This window comes from Euprymna scolopes, chromosome 14 (genome assembly GCF_053919585.1).
Source record: "Euprymna scolopes isolate OS-2025 chromosome 14, ASM5391958v1, whole genome shotgun sequence".
Classification (NCBI taxonomy): domain Eukaryota; kingdom Metazoa; phylum Mollusca; class Cephalopoda; order Sepiida; family Sepiolidae; genus Euprymna; species Euprymna scolopes.
In genome coordinates, this window is record NC_136495.1 from 130,588,674 (window position 1) to 130,605,778 (window position 17,105).

A 17,105-nucleotide genomic window follows, 5' to 3' on the forward strand; every position below is an offset into this window, starting at 1 on the left:
ACCTAGTTCTAAAACAGATCCTTTGTTCGATAAAATGCATGCCCATTGGCTGATAGGAAGGGGCGCGGTGGATACTAGAAAGCTGATTGGCTAACTAAAAATCCTTAACATATTTAAAAACAAGAAACAACCACAGAATTCGCGCATAAGCCTGACGAAGCCTATAGTGGATGAAACGCAGAATATTCAGTGTAGCTTAATCGCCATATATATTTTATAAATTACTAACTAGCTCTACCTACGTATTGAGCACTTTTGAAGTAAATGCTTAAAGTTTACGCATAAAACTATACTTTCGTATATTAAATTTATGTGAGTAAATGAAGTAGTTATATATATATATATATATATATATATATATATATATATATATATATATATATATATATATATATATAAATCATTGCTTTTTAAGCACTGTTCATATATCAATTACAGATTTAAACTTTAACGGTTTTATGACTAAAACAAGTGCAGACATTTAAAAAAATATTTTTAAAAAATATTTATTTATTACAATAAATTCAATATTCGAATTTAAAAAATTCTTCATCAGGAAAATCGATTTAATAAATAAATATATTTATTTAAAAAAATGTCTTTACTTGTTTTGTTCTTAAAACTGTTATTAAATTTGTATTCCAAAGTGCTTAAAAATCAGCGAATGCCTATATAGTATATCAATCGCGTTGGCCGACGCTCATACTGCACCACAAGACGTCAACAACCTTAAGCGTCCCAAAGATTACCACCGTTATACGACGAAAAAAAAATAAATTCAATGAAACCTGGATTTTCCTGATACAGAATTTGTTTTAATTCGAAATATTGAATTTGTTTTAATAAATAAATATATTTATTTATGAAAAGAAATGTCTACTTATTTTGGTCCTAAAACCGTTAAAGTCTTAATTTGTGCATATATATATATATATATATATATATATATATATATATATATATATATATATTATCTTTGGGCTACTGCACTGCCCGGAAAAAAACAATTTTCATTATTTCAGCTGTTTTGAAGGCTTTCCAATCGGGTTATATGCATCGGCACGCTGGACTTATTTTGGAATCCATTCTCTCTAAAGAACTATTTGGCATTTCGGATCAACTTGAGATGATTTTCATGCAAGCTGAAATATTATTCGCGGTTTGTTTTTATATTTTTTTACATATCGAACATTTTTCACTTTTTTATTTGGCAATTTATAATCACACTAAATTGCGATTTCACTTAATGTCTCAACAAGCAAATTCTAGCATTGCTACAAATATAATTTGCTGATTTCTTTATGTCCCCTGATGAGAATAATAACAAGAATAACATTTTTTTGAAACTCTGCGGAATAAGGACTTTGTAAATTGTTTTTTTGGAGTATTCAGTCGGACAATAAATTTGGATTGTAAATTTCAACTTACAATTTTAATTTTCTTATATATATATATATATATATATATATATATATATATATATATATATATATACACACAGGGTGTCCACAAAGTCTGGCTACGTTATGTAGCCAGACTTTTTGTGGGAGCATCCTGTAGATTATGTAGCCAGACTTTGTGGGCACACTGTATATGTATATATATATATATATATATATATATATATATATATATGTATATATATATATATATATATATATTCGCACACACACACACATATATATATGCACATACGTGTATATATATATATATATATATATATATATATATATATATATATATATATATATATATATATATATATATATACAACATGCCCACAAAGTCTGGCTACATAATCTACAGGATGCTTCCACAAAGTCTGGCTACATAATCTACAGGATGCTTCCACAAAGTCTGGCTACATAATGTAGCCAGACTTTGTGGACACCCTGTATATATATATATATCTATCTATCTATATATATATATATATATATATATATATATATATATATATATATATATACATTTTCTACTTTCAGATGCTGATTGTGAGAGCCATTCCATCTACTTGGAAAAGTCATCAACCTGAATTTCCCTTCGTCCAGTGCTACTGCTACCCTTCTAATCCGGAAGTGACAACGTGGATAGAAGGTCAATACTAGGACATTTCTCTTCTTCCTTACGGCTACGAGCAGAAAATGCTTAATTATCAATGGTTTGACAGGTAAACGAATGCAACTATACAAGAAAACCGGGACATTTGTGACGGACATAAATCGGCTTACAGCGGAAAGAAAAAATGTTAAAGTGAGAACCACATTCGAAATATAAACGGAAAATAAATAGCATTTATATTTGGTCTTGACGAGTCTAAAGATAACTGAAAAAAATTGACTTAGTGTGATATCCTATCTGATACTATAAACTGCTCCTGCTCTTCAACAGGTGTAAACAAATCAATGATGGTTTAAAATTTATTTTGCTTCTTTTTTTTTAAATTTTTCTCATCAATTTATTTAAACTCGAATATTCCAGCCGGGAGATCTTTGTAAGATTCTGACTGTTTCTTGGAGTACAATTGTTTAAATTTCACCTGCATTTGCTTTTACCGGGTATATTTTCCAGGTAGTTTTTTTAACTCCTTCTTCTCGAGTTCAGTCGTTCTTATATTTACTGGAATGTTAGAGATCTTAACATTCGTTTTATGTCATCTATAAGACCTTGGTATTTCGTTATCTTTTCCCTCTCGGCTCTATTTAATCCGGCATGATTAGGGACACTAACTTCTACTAAGGTTGCTTCTTTCTCCTTCTAGTCCCATATCAGTATGCCACGCTTCATAGCTCCGTTTTCTAAGTACGTAGTTTTAGGGATTACATAGTCATAGTAGATGATGTATGACTTATTTCCAACTGTTCCTTCCCGTATATGGTCCCCAGGACATGCTGCTGTATTTGATATTATTATATATATATATATATATATATATATATATATATATATATATATATATATATATATATATATATCGTCCTGCGGAGATATTTACACACTTTATTGCGTCACGTCGTATAGTAGCCGTCCCCCAGCAGATCTTTACAGTTGGATTTCCGGTGGTGAACACTCTCTGCTTCTGTACGGCAGAGATGGCACTTGCTGTCATTGCTTAGATCACTCATTTTCTTTAAAGCATTGGCCATCACAGCCATCATAATCTACTCCTGATCATATTGAAGCGATCCTCTTTTTAGCCAGTCTATAGGACCTTCTTCATCTATAGAGTCATGGGAAGATCTATTCAGAAAATACTTGGCACGCTGTTGGTTGACTCAACCTTCCATGTTTTTGCAATGGAAGTTCTTGGTTTATTTTTAGGACATTTTTGGGCTAATTCTGTCTCATTTGTGAAACACTCATGTCCAAAATATTTGACCCGTTTCATCGTGGATGTTCTGCTGGCTCTTGTTTCGTTATGTTGGTGCACCATTTTGAGGTTTGTATTTTGGAAGCTCATGAGATATTGCTCGGTGGTCACGATAGTCGCATGATGCTCATGGTCAATCTCTGGACTGATGCAACCTAGGCAAACATGGTTTCTGTATATTATTCTGTATAGTATCAGAATTTTCCGTGTTTCGGTGTTCAGTCTATTTATGTCTCTTTGTGGCCAGTAAACAATACCAAATCTGTATGTTTTTACAGAAATGGCTATTTGGTTAATGGCAATGATATTGCTTTGTTTGTAATTCTGTTTTGCAGTTTTCCGAGGTATATAATCACTGCCAATTTTTTATCTCATCTTCGCATACCGAATTTAATCGTTCTTTTCTATGCCAAGGTATTTGTAATTTTCTTGCTCTTCCAGCTAATTTGCTTATTTCATGTTATGTTAAATTCTTATTAGAGACAAGCAGAAATGTGTGACAATAGTCTTCGTTTATTTCTCATTACTTAAGATAGAATGTATTTTTGGTACTTACTGTAAAGCATGATTTGCTGACAGAAAAATAAATTAAACCCAGGAATAAATCATCAAAAATGACAGCTTCACCGGTTCTGTTCAAATCGGTGAACGTCTTCAGAAAGTCCATTTTTCTAAAGAATTGATTCGAGCGGACCATTTTTGCTTCTTAACCCCTATATTTAATATGCTTTTGTTTTTTTTCACACATCCTGTCTCCACGGCATTTTATTTTATGATATATCTGTTTTTCAAACATCATATACATATATATATATATATATATATATATATATATGACAAAATCCAATTTGTAATGTTTCCCCGTAGGTAAACTTGATAATTTCACAATTAATAATCCCTCGCCTTTTCTATATAGAGCTCTAGATAACAGCACCTATTGAGCTTTTTCATAACTGCAATGCTCATTGTTCTTATAAACGTTATCTATAACATTCTGCAATATATATATATATATATATATATACATGTGTGTATGTGTGTACATTGGCGGCGTTACTGTTTAGAACGGAATAGTTTTCGTTAGATAAGTAGGTATAACTTTTTGTCTAAGTTGTCTACAATTGTCATAGGCAATAGCCACGATATCAAATATTATTCTGTGAAATTCTGATATTGAAAGGTTTACTGCAAAACCCAGAACAGCCAAAATTATCAGAACTATTAAAAAAAATGAACAGAATACTCACATATGACAGGAAAATACAGAAGTTATTTGATATTTAGTATGAAGCCCTTCAATCTCAATCACACTGTGACATGAAAAATTTAATTTATTGATATCTTGCCGAGTGATCGCATTTCATTTTTCCTGAAGGGCGTTCCATAATTGCTCTGTGGTTTATGGATTTATGGCTTTAGAACGTTCTCTTAAGATCTTTCACACATTCTCAGTAGGATTAAGCTCGGGCCTTTAAGGGGGGCAATCCATAACAATAATATTTTCTGCCTTAACGAAGTTCATGACTACCTTAGCTCTGTGATATGTTCTTCATGTTTAACTGAATGTTTTAGCAGGGATAAGACATGATGTTTGAAAAGTTGTTTATAAACTCCATTTACCTTTCCTTGTAATCGGACTAAAGGGGCCACACGATCCTCAGACACCATCCCTGAAGTCATGACACTTCATCCACCGAATTTAGATAAAGGCACTTAAGCTACAATTCTTCACCTACTTTTCAACGAACGTATGTTTTCCCATGTGACCGAATCAGAAACAACATAGATTCATCACTGAAATGCCCCGCTTGCCATTTTTCTTAAGCCCATAATACATTTTTGCTTGCAAAATGAAGACGTCACTTTTTATTCTTCGAGGTACTCTAACTAATCGAGGAGACTTCCTTAATAAAGGTTTTCCCAGTTGAATGCTCACTTCCATAGGGAAAGAGTAGCAGTAGTTTTTAATTGGTTATTTTTAACCAACTTTGCTATAACACGATCTTCCCTCTTTGTCGTTACCTGTAAACTATTTTGCATCAGACGAAACACAGTTATTGTAGATCTTAAGAATACCGTAAACACCACTTTTTGAATAGTTTACAATCTCTGCAAATCCTTCATTCGAAGCCTAATAATCTGCTGACGAATTGATGGCCTTAATTTAACAAGGTACACTGCAGATATTGTTTTACTAATGTTTGGCAGACGCAGCGTCTCATAAATAAAATCAAAATATTGAAGTTCGCCGAAACTAAAATACAGAGCAGAAGTAATCGTTCTGATCATGATAGCCGCCCTGGGTTTTGTAATAGATCAAAAGCATTCATAATTTTTTATTCTTATCAGTAATCCTTCCAAAATTTCACAAAATAACAATTAATATATTTATTATCTGTGAAAATTATTGAATCTACAAAACCTTAGAGAAAAAGCTCTATCTATTTTTATGACGAAAACTATGACGCTCTGAGCATTATGATCGCCAATATATATATATATATATATATATATATATATATATATATATATATATATATATATATATATGGGTGGGGACAATAAAAGTGTTGCCCTAAAGAAAACAACATTACAACTTTATTTTAAAGCTTTCATTGAAAAATTCAATTCAGGTAACTTGATTATGTAGTAGAGCTGAAATCTATTCAATGTCGCCGCCTTCAACCTCAATAAGAGTCCGGGATCGGGAGAGTGTCTTTTTCACAAGCGCCGGCGAGAGCTCGGCAAATACTCAATGGATGGCGGCGATCAGGCTGGTTTTGGTGTTGTGGCAGGTCATATTAGTGATGCTCTCGACATATGATCAAACAAAGTAGGCTAGCGGATTCAGATTAGGAGATGAGTAGAAAATCGTAGCACCCCTTCTGAAGCCAAACCTGGGACTCTTTGGACTTGTAGGCTGGCGCTAATCTTGCTGCCACACCCAGGGTCTGTCAGCGGCCACCTGATTGTAGCAGGGGATCACCAACCTGTTCAGCTCATCCAGGTACACTTTGGTGTTGGCTTTCAAGCCAACCTCAAAGATGTGAGGTGGCATGATGTGGCCCTCACTTGAAACCACACCAAAGACCATAATCGTGGTTTCGATTAGCTGTGCCCTCAAGAGTTGAACTATGTGAAGTTGCATTTTGATGGTGCTGGCAATGGTCCTGTTGTCATAATTTGGATCGATAAAAAGCATGTTGTACGATCTTGCTTGTGGAACATTGTGTCACTTTCAGACATGATAGAAGGCTCCTATCGCTCTTGAGATTTGTACACAACTGGCCAACTAGTAGATGGTCTGCAACAAATAAAAGAAAACCGGTTTTCATCAAACGGAAATGGAATCATGTCGTATTTTCTAGGGAGATAATTTTATCGTTCCACCCGTATACATACGGTTTGGTGAGAACGCATTTGACGCCAAAAAAGGAACTTATCGAACTTAATTTTATTCTATTGGCCATTTCGAATGTGATTTCCTTTAAACATTAAATTACAAGTCGTTTTCGTCCATAAACAAAAATGCCAATTTTAAAACACCCTAAAAAGAAATACCATACTTTTAAAAAAGTGTATTAATAGTTACATACACAAAATTATATTTGAAATTGTAAAATAATAATAATAATAGTAATAGTAATAATAATAATAACAATAATAACAACAATAATAACAAAAATAATAATAACAACAACAATAATAATAACAAAAACAGCAACAAAAATAATAATAACAACAACAACAATAATAATAATAATAAAAACAACAACAACAAAAATAATAATAATAACAAAAACAACAACAATAATAATAATAACAACAACAATAATAATAAAAATAACAACATCAATAATAATAATAATAATAATAATAATAATAATAACAATAATAATAACAATAATAAAAACAACAATAATAATAACAATAATAATAACAATAATAAAAGCAACAATAATGATAATAATAATAATCATACAAATAATAATAATAACAGCAACAACAATAATAATAATAACAGCAACAACAATAATAATAATAACAATAATAATAATAACAATAATAACAACAACAATAATAATAATAAAAATAACAACAATAATAATAATAACAATAACAATAATAACAATAACGATAATAAAAACAACAATAATAATAATAACAATAACAAAAACAACAACAACAATAATAACAATAATAACAACAACAACAACAATAATAACAATAACAACAACAACAACAACAATAATAACAATAATAACAACAACAACAATAATAATAATAATAATAAAAATAATAATAATAACAACAACAACAACAACTGTGGAAATTCCACTAAAGTAATTATTTAAGCTAGCTCGGTTGTAAAATATGCTTAAATATGACATTTTTTTATATATTATAAAGCTGTGATTTCAAAAGTAAAAAATATATCCATATGACTTGGATGCATTAGCTTGAATATGAAATATATATATATATATATATATATATATATATATATATATATATATATATATATATATAACTTGAGTACCATCAGCTATAATCGAAACCGAAACAAAAATTTATAAAGAATTCTTGATAAAATTATTTCTAAAAAAATAGATGATTTAAGTGCCATCAGCTTTAATCGAAACGAAATCCAAAACTTATAAATAATTTTGGTAAAATTATTTATTAAAAGAAATGAAAGTCCATAATAATTAAACGACAGTCACTCGGGTGTAAGCGTGACACACAAAATAAATAACACACTGGCTATCCTATTACTATATCTCTACAATTATATAAACGCAACTTCGTCTGTGTGTGTGAGTTCGATCCTTATAGACTTCGAAACAGCTGAACAGATTTTCTTTAAAATTTAGAGAACTTTATTTTATAAGTTTGGGAGTGATCTTAGTTAAGTTTTGTCGCAAAATACTTCCGATAACTATCGATAATCTATCATCGGTAAAGCCATTTATGTTGTCGCTTAGCAACAATGATTGAACAACGGGCTGTGAAAATTCTACTGTGGGTAAGTTAATAGCGAGTTCTTTTTTTTTTCTTTTTGCATGATGTGGTCTATAGATTAAAACTCCGCATGTAAATTTCTTCCTTTTTTTTCATTAACTGCAAAGAATTTTATAAGACTTGAAATCTACATTTTTTTGTTTTGTTTTGTTTTTATTTTTTGTTGATTTTTTTTTTTTTTTTTTTGCATAACGTGGTCTGTAGCTTCAAACCCCGCACGTAAAATGTTTTTTTTTTTTTTTGGTAACTGGAAAGAAGTGTATATAAAATAATTTCATAAAAGAAACAGTAGGTTCTCTACAGTGCAATGTAGAATAACATATTTTGGACTAAGTTACTTCATGGAGGCAGGTGAAACTTTCTCTCGCGCGTTTGACGGATTTCGATCGCAATAAAAAAATATAGGAGTGTGAAATATCCGTTGATCATCATTCAATCCTGGGCAACGTCGAGTCTCCCTGCTAGTAGATAATGAATTGAGTGATCTATTCTCAAACCTGTATTTCACTTTCTTATTTGGAAATATATTCAGCACTCTAATGCTACTTAAATTTTTCCGTCGTCTATTTCAGTTTTGTTTTACCGACCTTCAATTTTTCCTTGCAGCCATAATAAGAATTCAATCAAAAACCTCAACAATAAAAATGCTACACCACAAGATTTTTAGCAGTATATGTGGAAAATAGTGTTTAAATCCCGATATTTTCCAGTATAAGTAAGAAAAAAGAATTTACATTTATGTTAGAAGTAAGGCTGACGTGTAGTAGAGGGTACGTCGTTGCAGGAAGTACATAGCAAAGACCTGAGATCGTTTCTCTCCCATGGTAAAAAAAGTGTCAGTTTTTTAAGCTCTTCCATTAACCTCACGCGGAGTGTGGCCGAAAATATGAAGTTCAATAGATGTATTTGCTGTAAATACTGCTGAAAAAATAAATTAATATCTAAAACCAATAATGGAGTTATTTGTTGTTGCTGTTGTTGTTGCTGTTTTTAATTGCCTTCCTTTATTCCAGACATAAGAAAAAGAAAAACAAAAAGAGAAAAGGTCAAAAGATTTTACGACTGTTATTACTATAGTGATGCGTTACTATCCGACCAGCAATTACTTACAGAGCGTCAACGAGATACTCCGCTGTTTTCTATCAAAAAAAAAAAAGATTATATACCATCATAAACTCCTCAAGCTGTGCTACACAAACAATTATTCATAAAAATTAGACATTTTTCGGTTTCGACAAAGCTTAATTATTATATCAATAAAAGTATGTATTTGTGTCATTGTATTTCTCGTATTCAGGTTACTTTCATAATTAAACACGAAATAATTTTTTTTTATTAATTATTAAGGGAACATTTATGTAAACTAAATATATTAGCTAAAATTAAACAAATGTTTTTATAAAAAAATATTTAAAAAGTAATTTTATTTTTTAAATTAAATTCACTACAATATGTAAAAAAAAAAAAGTCAGCCATTTTTATCTTTTGTTAATAATTGAAAAACAAATGAATGAATTACTTCGTGATATTTTGTAACGTGGACAAAAAATTTCGAAACATGTAAATTGTTTAATAGAAGGCCATCTCTGGCCTTAAAATGAGTATCAAATCTTCGAGTATTAAAATTTTGGAAGCTATTACGTATCCAATCATTTTATATAAACAAATATAAATAATGTATTGTCTTAACAAATTAGGTATCTCTACTATTAGTCATTTTGTGTGTGTGTGTGTGTGTGTTCCCTTCTCATAGCTTCCGAAACGGTTGAGCCTATCTTCTGCAAATTTCACACAAAGCTCATTTATATGTCTGGCAGTGTTCTTAGATATGTTTTGTACAGAAATTCATCCGATAAGTATTAAAACTCGAAAAAATCCGATCTTAAGAATAGTCCTTCTTCTCTTATTTATAAAAAAGAAGAATTTTTAGAGGGTAATATTTTAAGTTACACTAGCCATGGGAAATAATTTTATTATTTCCCTTGACAGGTGTGACGTAAAATATTCCCCTGTAAAAATTTTTTTTTATATCTATAAGAGAAGAAAGACTATGTTTAAGATCGTCAAGCCCAAATATCAGCTAACGTGATATTGTAAACAAACACAGCAAAATTTGATGAACGACATTATCATTATTATTTTATTTATTTATTTATTTTTGTTAATTAGTCCACCGCGCAAATTATTCATCGTAATATATAATAATCAATTAAGGATTTATTCTACAATAATACATACGCAATCTGCATAAATTAAAATATTGTTTACATGTATTGTACCGCCAGACAACGCCAGGCGGTCAGCTTTTATTTGTATAACAATTTGATTCAATTGATTATTTTTTTTTATTTTTTTTTATTACATTTTCACCCCAAACAAGGCACATTGCCACTCAGGTGTAGGGGCTACTATCAGGGTCAGCAACTACTGGGGCACTATGTGTGGATTTGGGCAGCAAGATTTTACTACTAAACAATAAATAATAAAACTTTCAAAAACATTTCTTTTAAATACCAATAATTTAGTAAAAGAAACCATCAAGCAAAACCGTATAAAGCAATAAATGGGCGAAATTATCTTCACAATTGTGGTCACCGGAGACGCAGCATAAGGACAGCCAGACAGCGTCGAGTCTCTTGTATGTTTTTTTTGTATTGTTTTTTTTTTTGTTTGTTTGTTTTTACATCATCACTTATCAAGGCTTGGGGGCCACTTGAGGATAAGAGTTAATGAGTGTACACTAGTCATAGGATAATATCGTAGTAATCGTTAGTAGTGTAAATTTGGTGAATTGAATTACTTAATGGGACGGTTTATCAAGAATTTGTTTACGTTGGACTTGAAGACCACCATATTGTAGAAGCGAACATAGGCAATGAAATATTTGCTGTAGATATTGCTGTAAAAGTAAACCAAATGCCAAAGCAAACGATAGTGTTATTTGTTGTTCTTTTTAACTGCGTTCTTTTATTCCAGTCAAAATATTAAAAAAAACAGAAAAAAAAGAAAAGATAATTATCTTTACGGCTACTCCTACAACAGAGAGACGTCTCTATCCATCGAGCAATTACTTACAGCGTGGGAACAAGAGATTCCGCTGTGGTTAGTGAGCCTAATTAAAAAATAAATTAGCGAGAAAAAATTAAAGTAAAAAAAAAATCCCGGGCCACACGTAGTAGATAGGGTTACTATCTTGTAATATTGTATGCTTTTCGAGCTCTTTTAAATATTCCGTTTTATACTGCTGCCCCAAAAGTAGGAGTATATTTATAAAATATAAAATATTGATTTAAATAAGTGACTCTGACGCAGGTAACTATATATGCATAACACAGAAAAAGACAATGGCATATAGTATTGTTTCAATGTCTTTTTAACTTCTTCCTTTTCTCCTAATTTTTCCTCATTGTTCTTTTTTCCGCGTGTTTCTTCTCCGCACTCACTGTTTTTTTTTTTTGTGTGTGTGTGTGTGTGTGTGTGTTCTTTGTTTTTCTATGTAATAGGTGCTTTAGTGCTAGTTATCTCTACTTATATATAAAAGTCACTTTGCCTCTGTGTGTGCGAGAGAGAGAGAGAGAGAATTCCCTATGGACTCTAAAACGGCTGGGTCGATTTTTATGAAATTTCACACAAATGTACTGTATAGGTCTGGAGGTGTTCTCATATAAGTTTTGTATCGGAGCACCTCTGATATATATTGAAAATCGATAATCGAAAAAATCTGATTAATGAAGGGTCAGTTCGATTTGGGCCGAAGTTTAACACTCTCATACAGCCTAGCATAGCAAGTGCATTTGAGAAGTTTTATCACCGCACAAGCAGAAAGACCCGGTATATAAAACCAACAGTAAGTTCTTTGATACGACATGGACGCGTTCGAAATTAATGTTTCTGTTTAGAGCACAATTGAATCGTGATAGTTGACTTGCATTTTAAACTTTAATTCAAGTTTCCGGCTAGGGCAGGCAATCAATCGATTTGATAAATGAACGGGTGATTTCACCGATGTCAATTATAATATAAGTATTAGAAATGTAAAACATTCGTTTATTCTGATCTAATCCCGGACAACGTCGATTTTCCCTGCTAGTTTAACAATATATTTTATATGGTACGCATATCCCTTCCCTGTTGGTTTCATATTACGAGATAGGGTTAGCATGAAAAAATTACTTCGCGATACTTTGTAACATGGACAAAAATTGTCGAAACATTTAAATTGTTTAATAGGAGGCCATCTCCTGCCTTAAAAAGAGAGTAAAATCTTTGTGTATTAAAATTTTGGAAGTTATTCCGTATCCAATCATTTTATATAGAGAAATATAAACAATATATTGTTTTAACAAAATTAGGTATCTCTACTATTATATAAAAGTCATTGTGTGTGTGTGTTAGTGTGTGTGTGTGTGTGTGTGTGTATGTGAGAGAGAGAGAGAGAGAGAGAGAGAGAGAGTTCCTCATAGCTTAGTAATTTGGGCTACAGTGTCCCTCGCAGCTTCGGATTTTGATGATAGTAACATTTTTGAAACGTGCCAAGAATTACGTAAACAATCAATATACATGTAGTTAAATTGGCGAAGGAAAAAGATGGATAAAAACATGAATGTTATGAATGGGTCACCAGTTGGTAAGTGCTAACTCAACAATGAGAATGAAATGAGAAAACATCAATAAATTAACAAAATATACTTATATCAGCAATTTAAAAGAGAGGCAAGATATATTATCAACGACCAAAGTTTGTTGAGAAGTTTTAATTATTTTGAATAAGATGTAGACATTAAATAGTTGTGGAACACGAAAAATTATCTGTTATTTATCCGTCGATCTATCTATATATCTATATCTATGTGTATCTATCGATTTGGCTATCTATCTCGGTCTATCTATTTATCTAACTGGCGAGATAAAAAAGAGATGAGATGTTAAGCTATGTTTTGATAAAAGTTGTCAAAACATATTGAGGCATAAAATGGACAAGTTGCACCGGAAGTTCTAAAAATAGCTGACCGGAAGGACGTGGTTGTTATCACGTGTTCAGGTTGGTTGGACATAGAGTCGAGTCGGAATTTAGATGTAACGAAGAGCGGTCGGGTTAAATTTTGCCTCCCCACCCTCTTGGGAGGGAGATGACGTGTCTCCAAATTGGAGATTAGAATTAACCACGAGCAAAGAGACTCACTTTTCCTTCTTCTGCGGTCGACATCGGAAAAGTGAATAAAAACTATATAAATCTACCATTGTTTTGGGGTGAAATGCATTCGTTCAAACAGGTTCCAGCTTCCCTCCAAGAACAGATGAAACTCCAGGTGGACGAAAAACCAACGACGCGGTTAATAAGGTATGTCGAATACATGTATCACACACACACACACACACACACACACACACACACACACAAGAACACTTAGACGGTCACGGAACAAACTCAAATAGGTCACGAAAATAGCTTCGGTTCAGATAGTGAAGAGCCACTAGATAGAGAATAGTGACACCTACACACCCAAAATTCGACTATACAACATAAACAAACAGGTTAAAAAGCTTGTTTTAACGTTCCGTTGTGTGTATGCATGTGTGCGTCTTTATTTTCTAGGTGGATGTATTCACTGGGAAAATAGCAGCAAGCTTAAACGAATTTCAGTGTGGCGTATTCCAGTCTTCTAGGATGGGCGTTGTTGATGTTAAGAGTCAGAGCGCATTGCGTCGCATCACAACTGTCCTCCCCTCAGAATAACTCTTATTTCAGTTGACCAAGCTACTGTCTTATAAACTTTGTTAATTTCATACAGGACTAGTGGGACCTGTGGAAATTCCACAGCGACAGTAGAAATAATTGTCGATTTTGTTTCAATAATACTGATTTCTCATTAAAGATATTTTTATAGAATTAAAAAAACATTTAACTTACTCTGAGTCTATTTTTTTTTTTAATAAACCAGGGCACACGTACGTACGTTAAGAGTACTAATAAATTACTAAACATTTCACAAACATTTTTACATTACAATTTTAATAACAAATTTTCGATGAGAAATCGTGTCAAGGATTAATTAATCCCGGATAATAAGATTTCGCTAAGAAAATAAACATAAAATTAAAAAAGAAAAAAAAATTACGTTTTCTTCAAAACACACGGCCCAAAACCGACATCATATTTATTTTATTATTGTGTATTTATTTTCATTATTTGAGATCCTGTTTATTAAAAAGGAGGATAGAAGGTGGTAACATACTACGAACATTAACCAAAGTCAAGGGTGGGTTTGATGAAAAGGTTTATCTGAAACAAATTGGATTCATACTTGGCACACCCAGGTTTTACGTCCAAAATAACTGAATTCGGCATTCAATAATTCGAAAAGGGTTGATATGCCGTAAAACAAAACAACCAAACCAAGCATGTTTTACTACTGAATTATTCAAATAAAAGCTCGCTTGGAGAGTCTTTTGATCTTTTTTTTTTTTTTTTACTTGGAAGTCACCACTTATCAAGGCCCGAAGGCCACTGGAGGATAAGTGTTAATTTTAATATGGTAGTGAAGTAATCCTTAATGATGTAAATTGAGTAAAATTTGATTATTTACGAGGACAACTTAACAGGAACTTTTTTACATTAGATTTTATGGCTACCATGTTGTAGTAAGCCATGAAGCATCCCAGCGGAACAGTGTTCCAAAAGTATGCAGTTATGGAAAAGAAGATTTGTTCATTGAATCTGTGGAATCTCAGATAGAGAGTGGAGAAAATCATACATAGTGGTTTTAGAGTGTCGAGTGCTTTTGTGAAAGTTTGGCAAGCGGGGACCATAGATTGGAGCTCAGACGAGCACTTACCAATAGCAACAGAGCAGACAGACTGGCAACATCTCTTCTGTGGGAAAGAGGTTGCAGGGAAGAAAAAAGGCATCACCTCTTCATTGTTTCAAAACAACGTTCAGTTTTTATTATTATTATTATTATTATTATTATTATTATTTAAATGACAACGGCTATTCATTAGAAGTAAAGCACAGTATCTGTTCTCATAATACACTTGATTTTTTTCTGTTTTCAGTCAGTGAAATTTAATCCTTCTTGACTGAGGATATTTTCATTTCTGATCATAAGTACCCCTTCCCGGTAGAGTTTGATTTCTCAACATTAAAAAACAACAATAATGTATCTTACTCAGCCCTCTTGGGAAGGCAAGCAAATAGAAACAACGGATATGTTCAGGGCACATCTATTCGATCTGCATACTCTGCAATAAAATTTCTATACGGTTGACAAGAAAGTTCTTGCGGAATTTATAATTTTCATTTCAAATGATGTATTTTCAAATAAGTTTTCGTAGTAATATCTTTACTTTATATATCATTTTAAAGAGTGTTTTTCGCTCTATCTAATCGTATAAATTACAATCGTTTTAAAACAGTTGTCTTATTTTCAGAACGTTGAATACAAGATGGAAAAAAGCAAATTTGTACAATTTTCTTATTTCAATTCCGGCTAGTCCAAAAAGCTGCTAAAACAAGTCGTGATAACAACGAAGCGTTTGACCCAAGAACGATTACTGATCGCACAACACAATGGTAGTTTAAGAAATTTCGTGGCAGCGGCGATGAGAGTTTTGAAGATGATGTGTGTAGTGATCGGCCGTCGAATGTTAACAACGATCAATTAAGAGCCTTAGTAGAGGCCAATCCACGCACAACTGTTCAAGAACTTGTTTCTGAATTAGGCGTAACGTGTTATCTTCCCTTCTTTTACGCAACAAGAACAACTCGTTTCTCGACCGGGCTGTGATCTGCGATGAAAAGTGCGTTGTTTACGACAACTGGCGATGCTCAGCTTAGTGGTTAGACACCGACGAAGCTCCAGGACACTTCCCGAAGTAAAACTTGCACTAAAAGAAGGTCATGCTGACTGTTTGGTGGTCTGCGACTGGTCTCATCTATTGCAGTTTTTTTAATGTAGGCCAAAGCATTACGACGGAAAACTACTGCCAACAAATGGATGAAATGCATCAGAAACTTCAACAACAATACCCAACATTAGTCAACAGAAAAGGCCCAATTCTCCTCCATAACATTACCCGACTGCAGGTTAATACAGCAACCTTGCTGAAGTTGAACGAATTGGGCTACAAAACTCTGCCTCATCTGCCATACTCTCTAGACCTCTTGTCTACTGACTTCCATTTTTTCAAAAATCTTGAAAACTTTCTGCATTAGAAATGCTTCAAAAACCTAAGCAATATCAAAAATGCCTTTAGCGACTTCATTGCCGTTAGAACGCAATATTTTTACTTACTGACATAAATACACCTGTTCTGCGTTCTGATAGTGATTGGTTAAGCCGAGATATGTGTATCTGAATTTAAAAATTAAAAACCGCAAGAACTTTCTTGTCAACCTCATATAACGTAAGATTGGAACGTCCAAATAATGGACAGACAAAGCCCCTTTTGGAGACAAGTGGTCGTATTTAAAACTATAAGACGTTTACAGGTGAAAATGCTACTTTTTCATACAACTTTGCACAGCTAAAAGCCACTCAAGGATAATGGGTAATGGGATTGTCAGTTGGATGATGAAGAATGCTATGAAAGCGTTGAAAGCAATAAATATAAATGATTACTTAACAGAATAGCTCAACAAGTATTTGTTGACATTTAAACACAACGACAACCATGTTGTAGTATACAAGGAAATACTCCCGTGGTATTGTTT

The 17,105-nt window shown here is 32.4% G+C and overlaps 1 protein-coding gene across 2 annotated transcripts in view; it reads left to right on the plus strand.

The window, feature by feature from the left end:
* The window catches only part of LOC145293268 (neuropeptide FF receptor 2-like), a 203,898-nt gene extending 201,492 nt beyond the window's left edge, over positions 1-2,406 (plus strand). Inside the window, exon 6 of one of the 2 annotated variants that reach the window (XM_080139862.1) lies at positions 1,986-2,406. In XM_080139862.1, coding sequence (XP_079995988.1) covers positions 1,986-2,035 — 50 coding nt within the window. In that variant the 3' untranslated portion in view covers positions 2,036-2,406. The remainder of the gene's footprint in view (positions 1-1,985) is intronic. The other variant, XM_080139863.1, reaches the window with a different exon arrangement.
* The last annotated feature ends 14,699 nt before the right edge of the window (positions 2,407-17,105 follow it).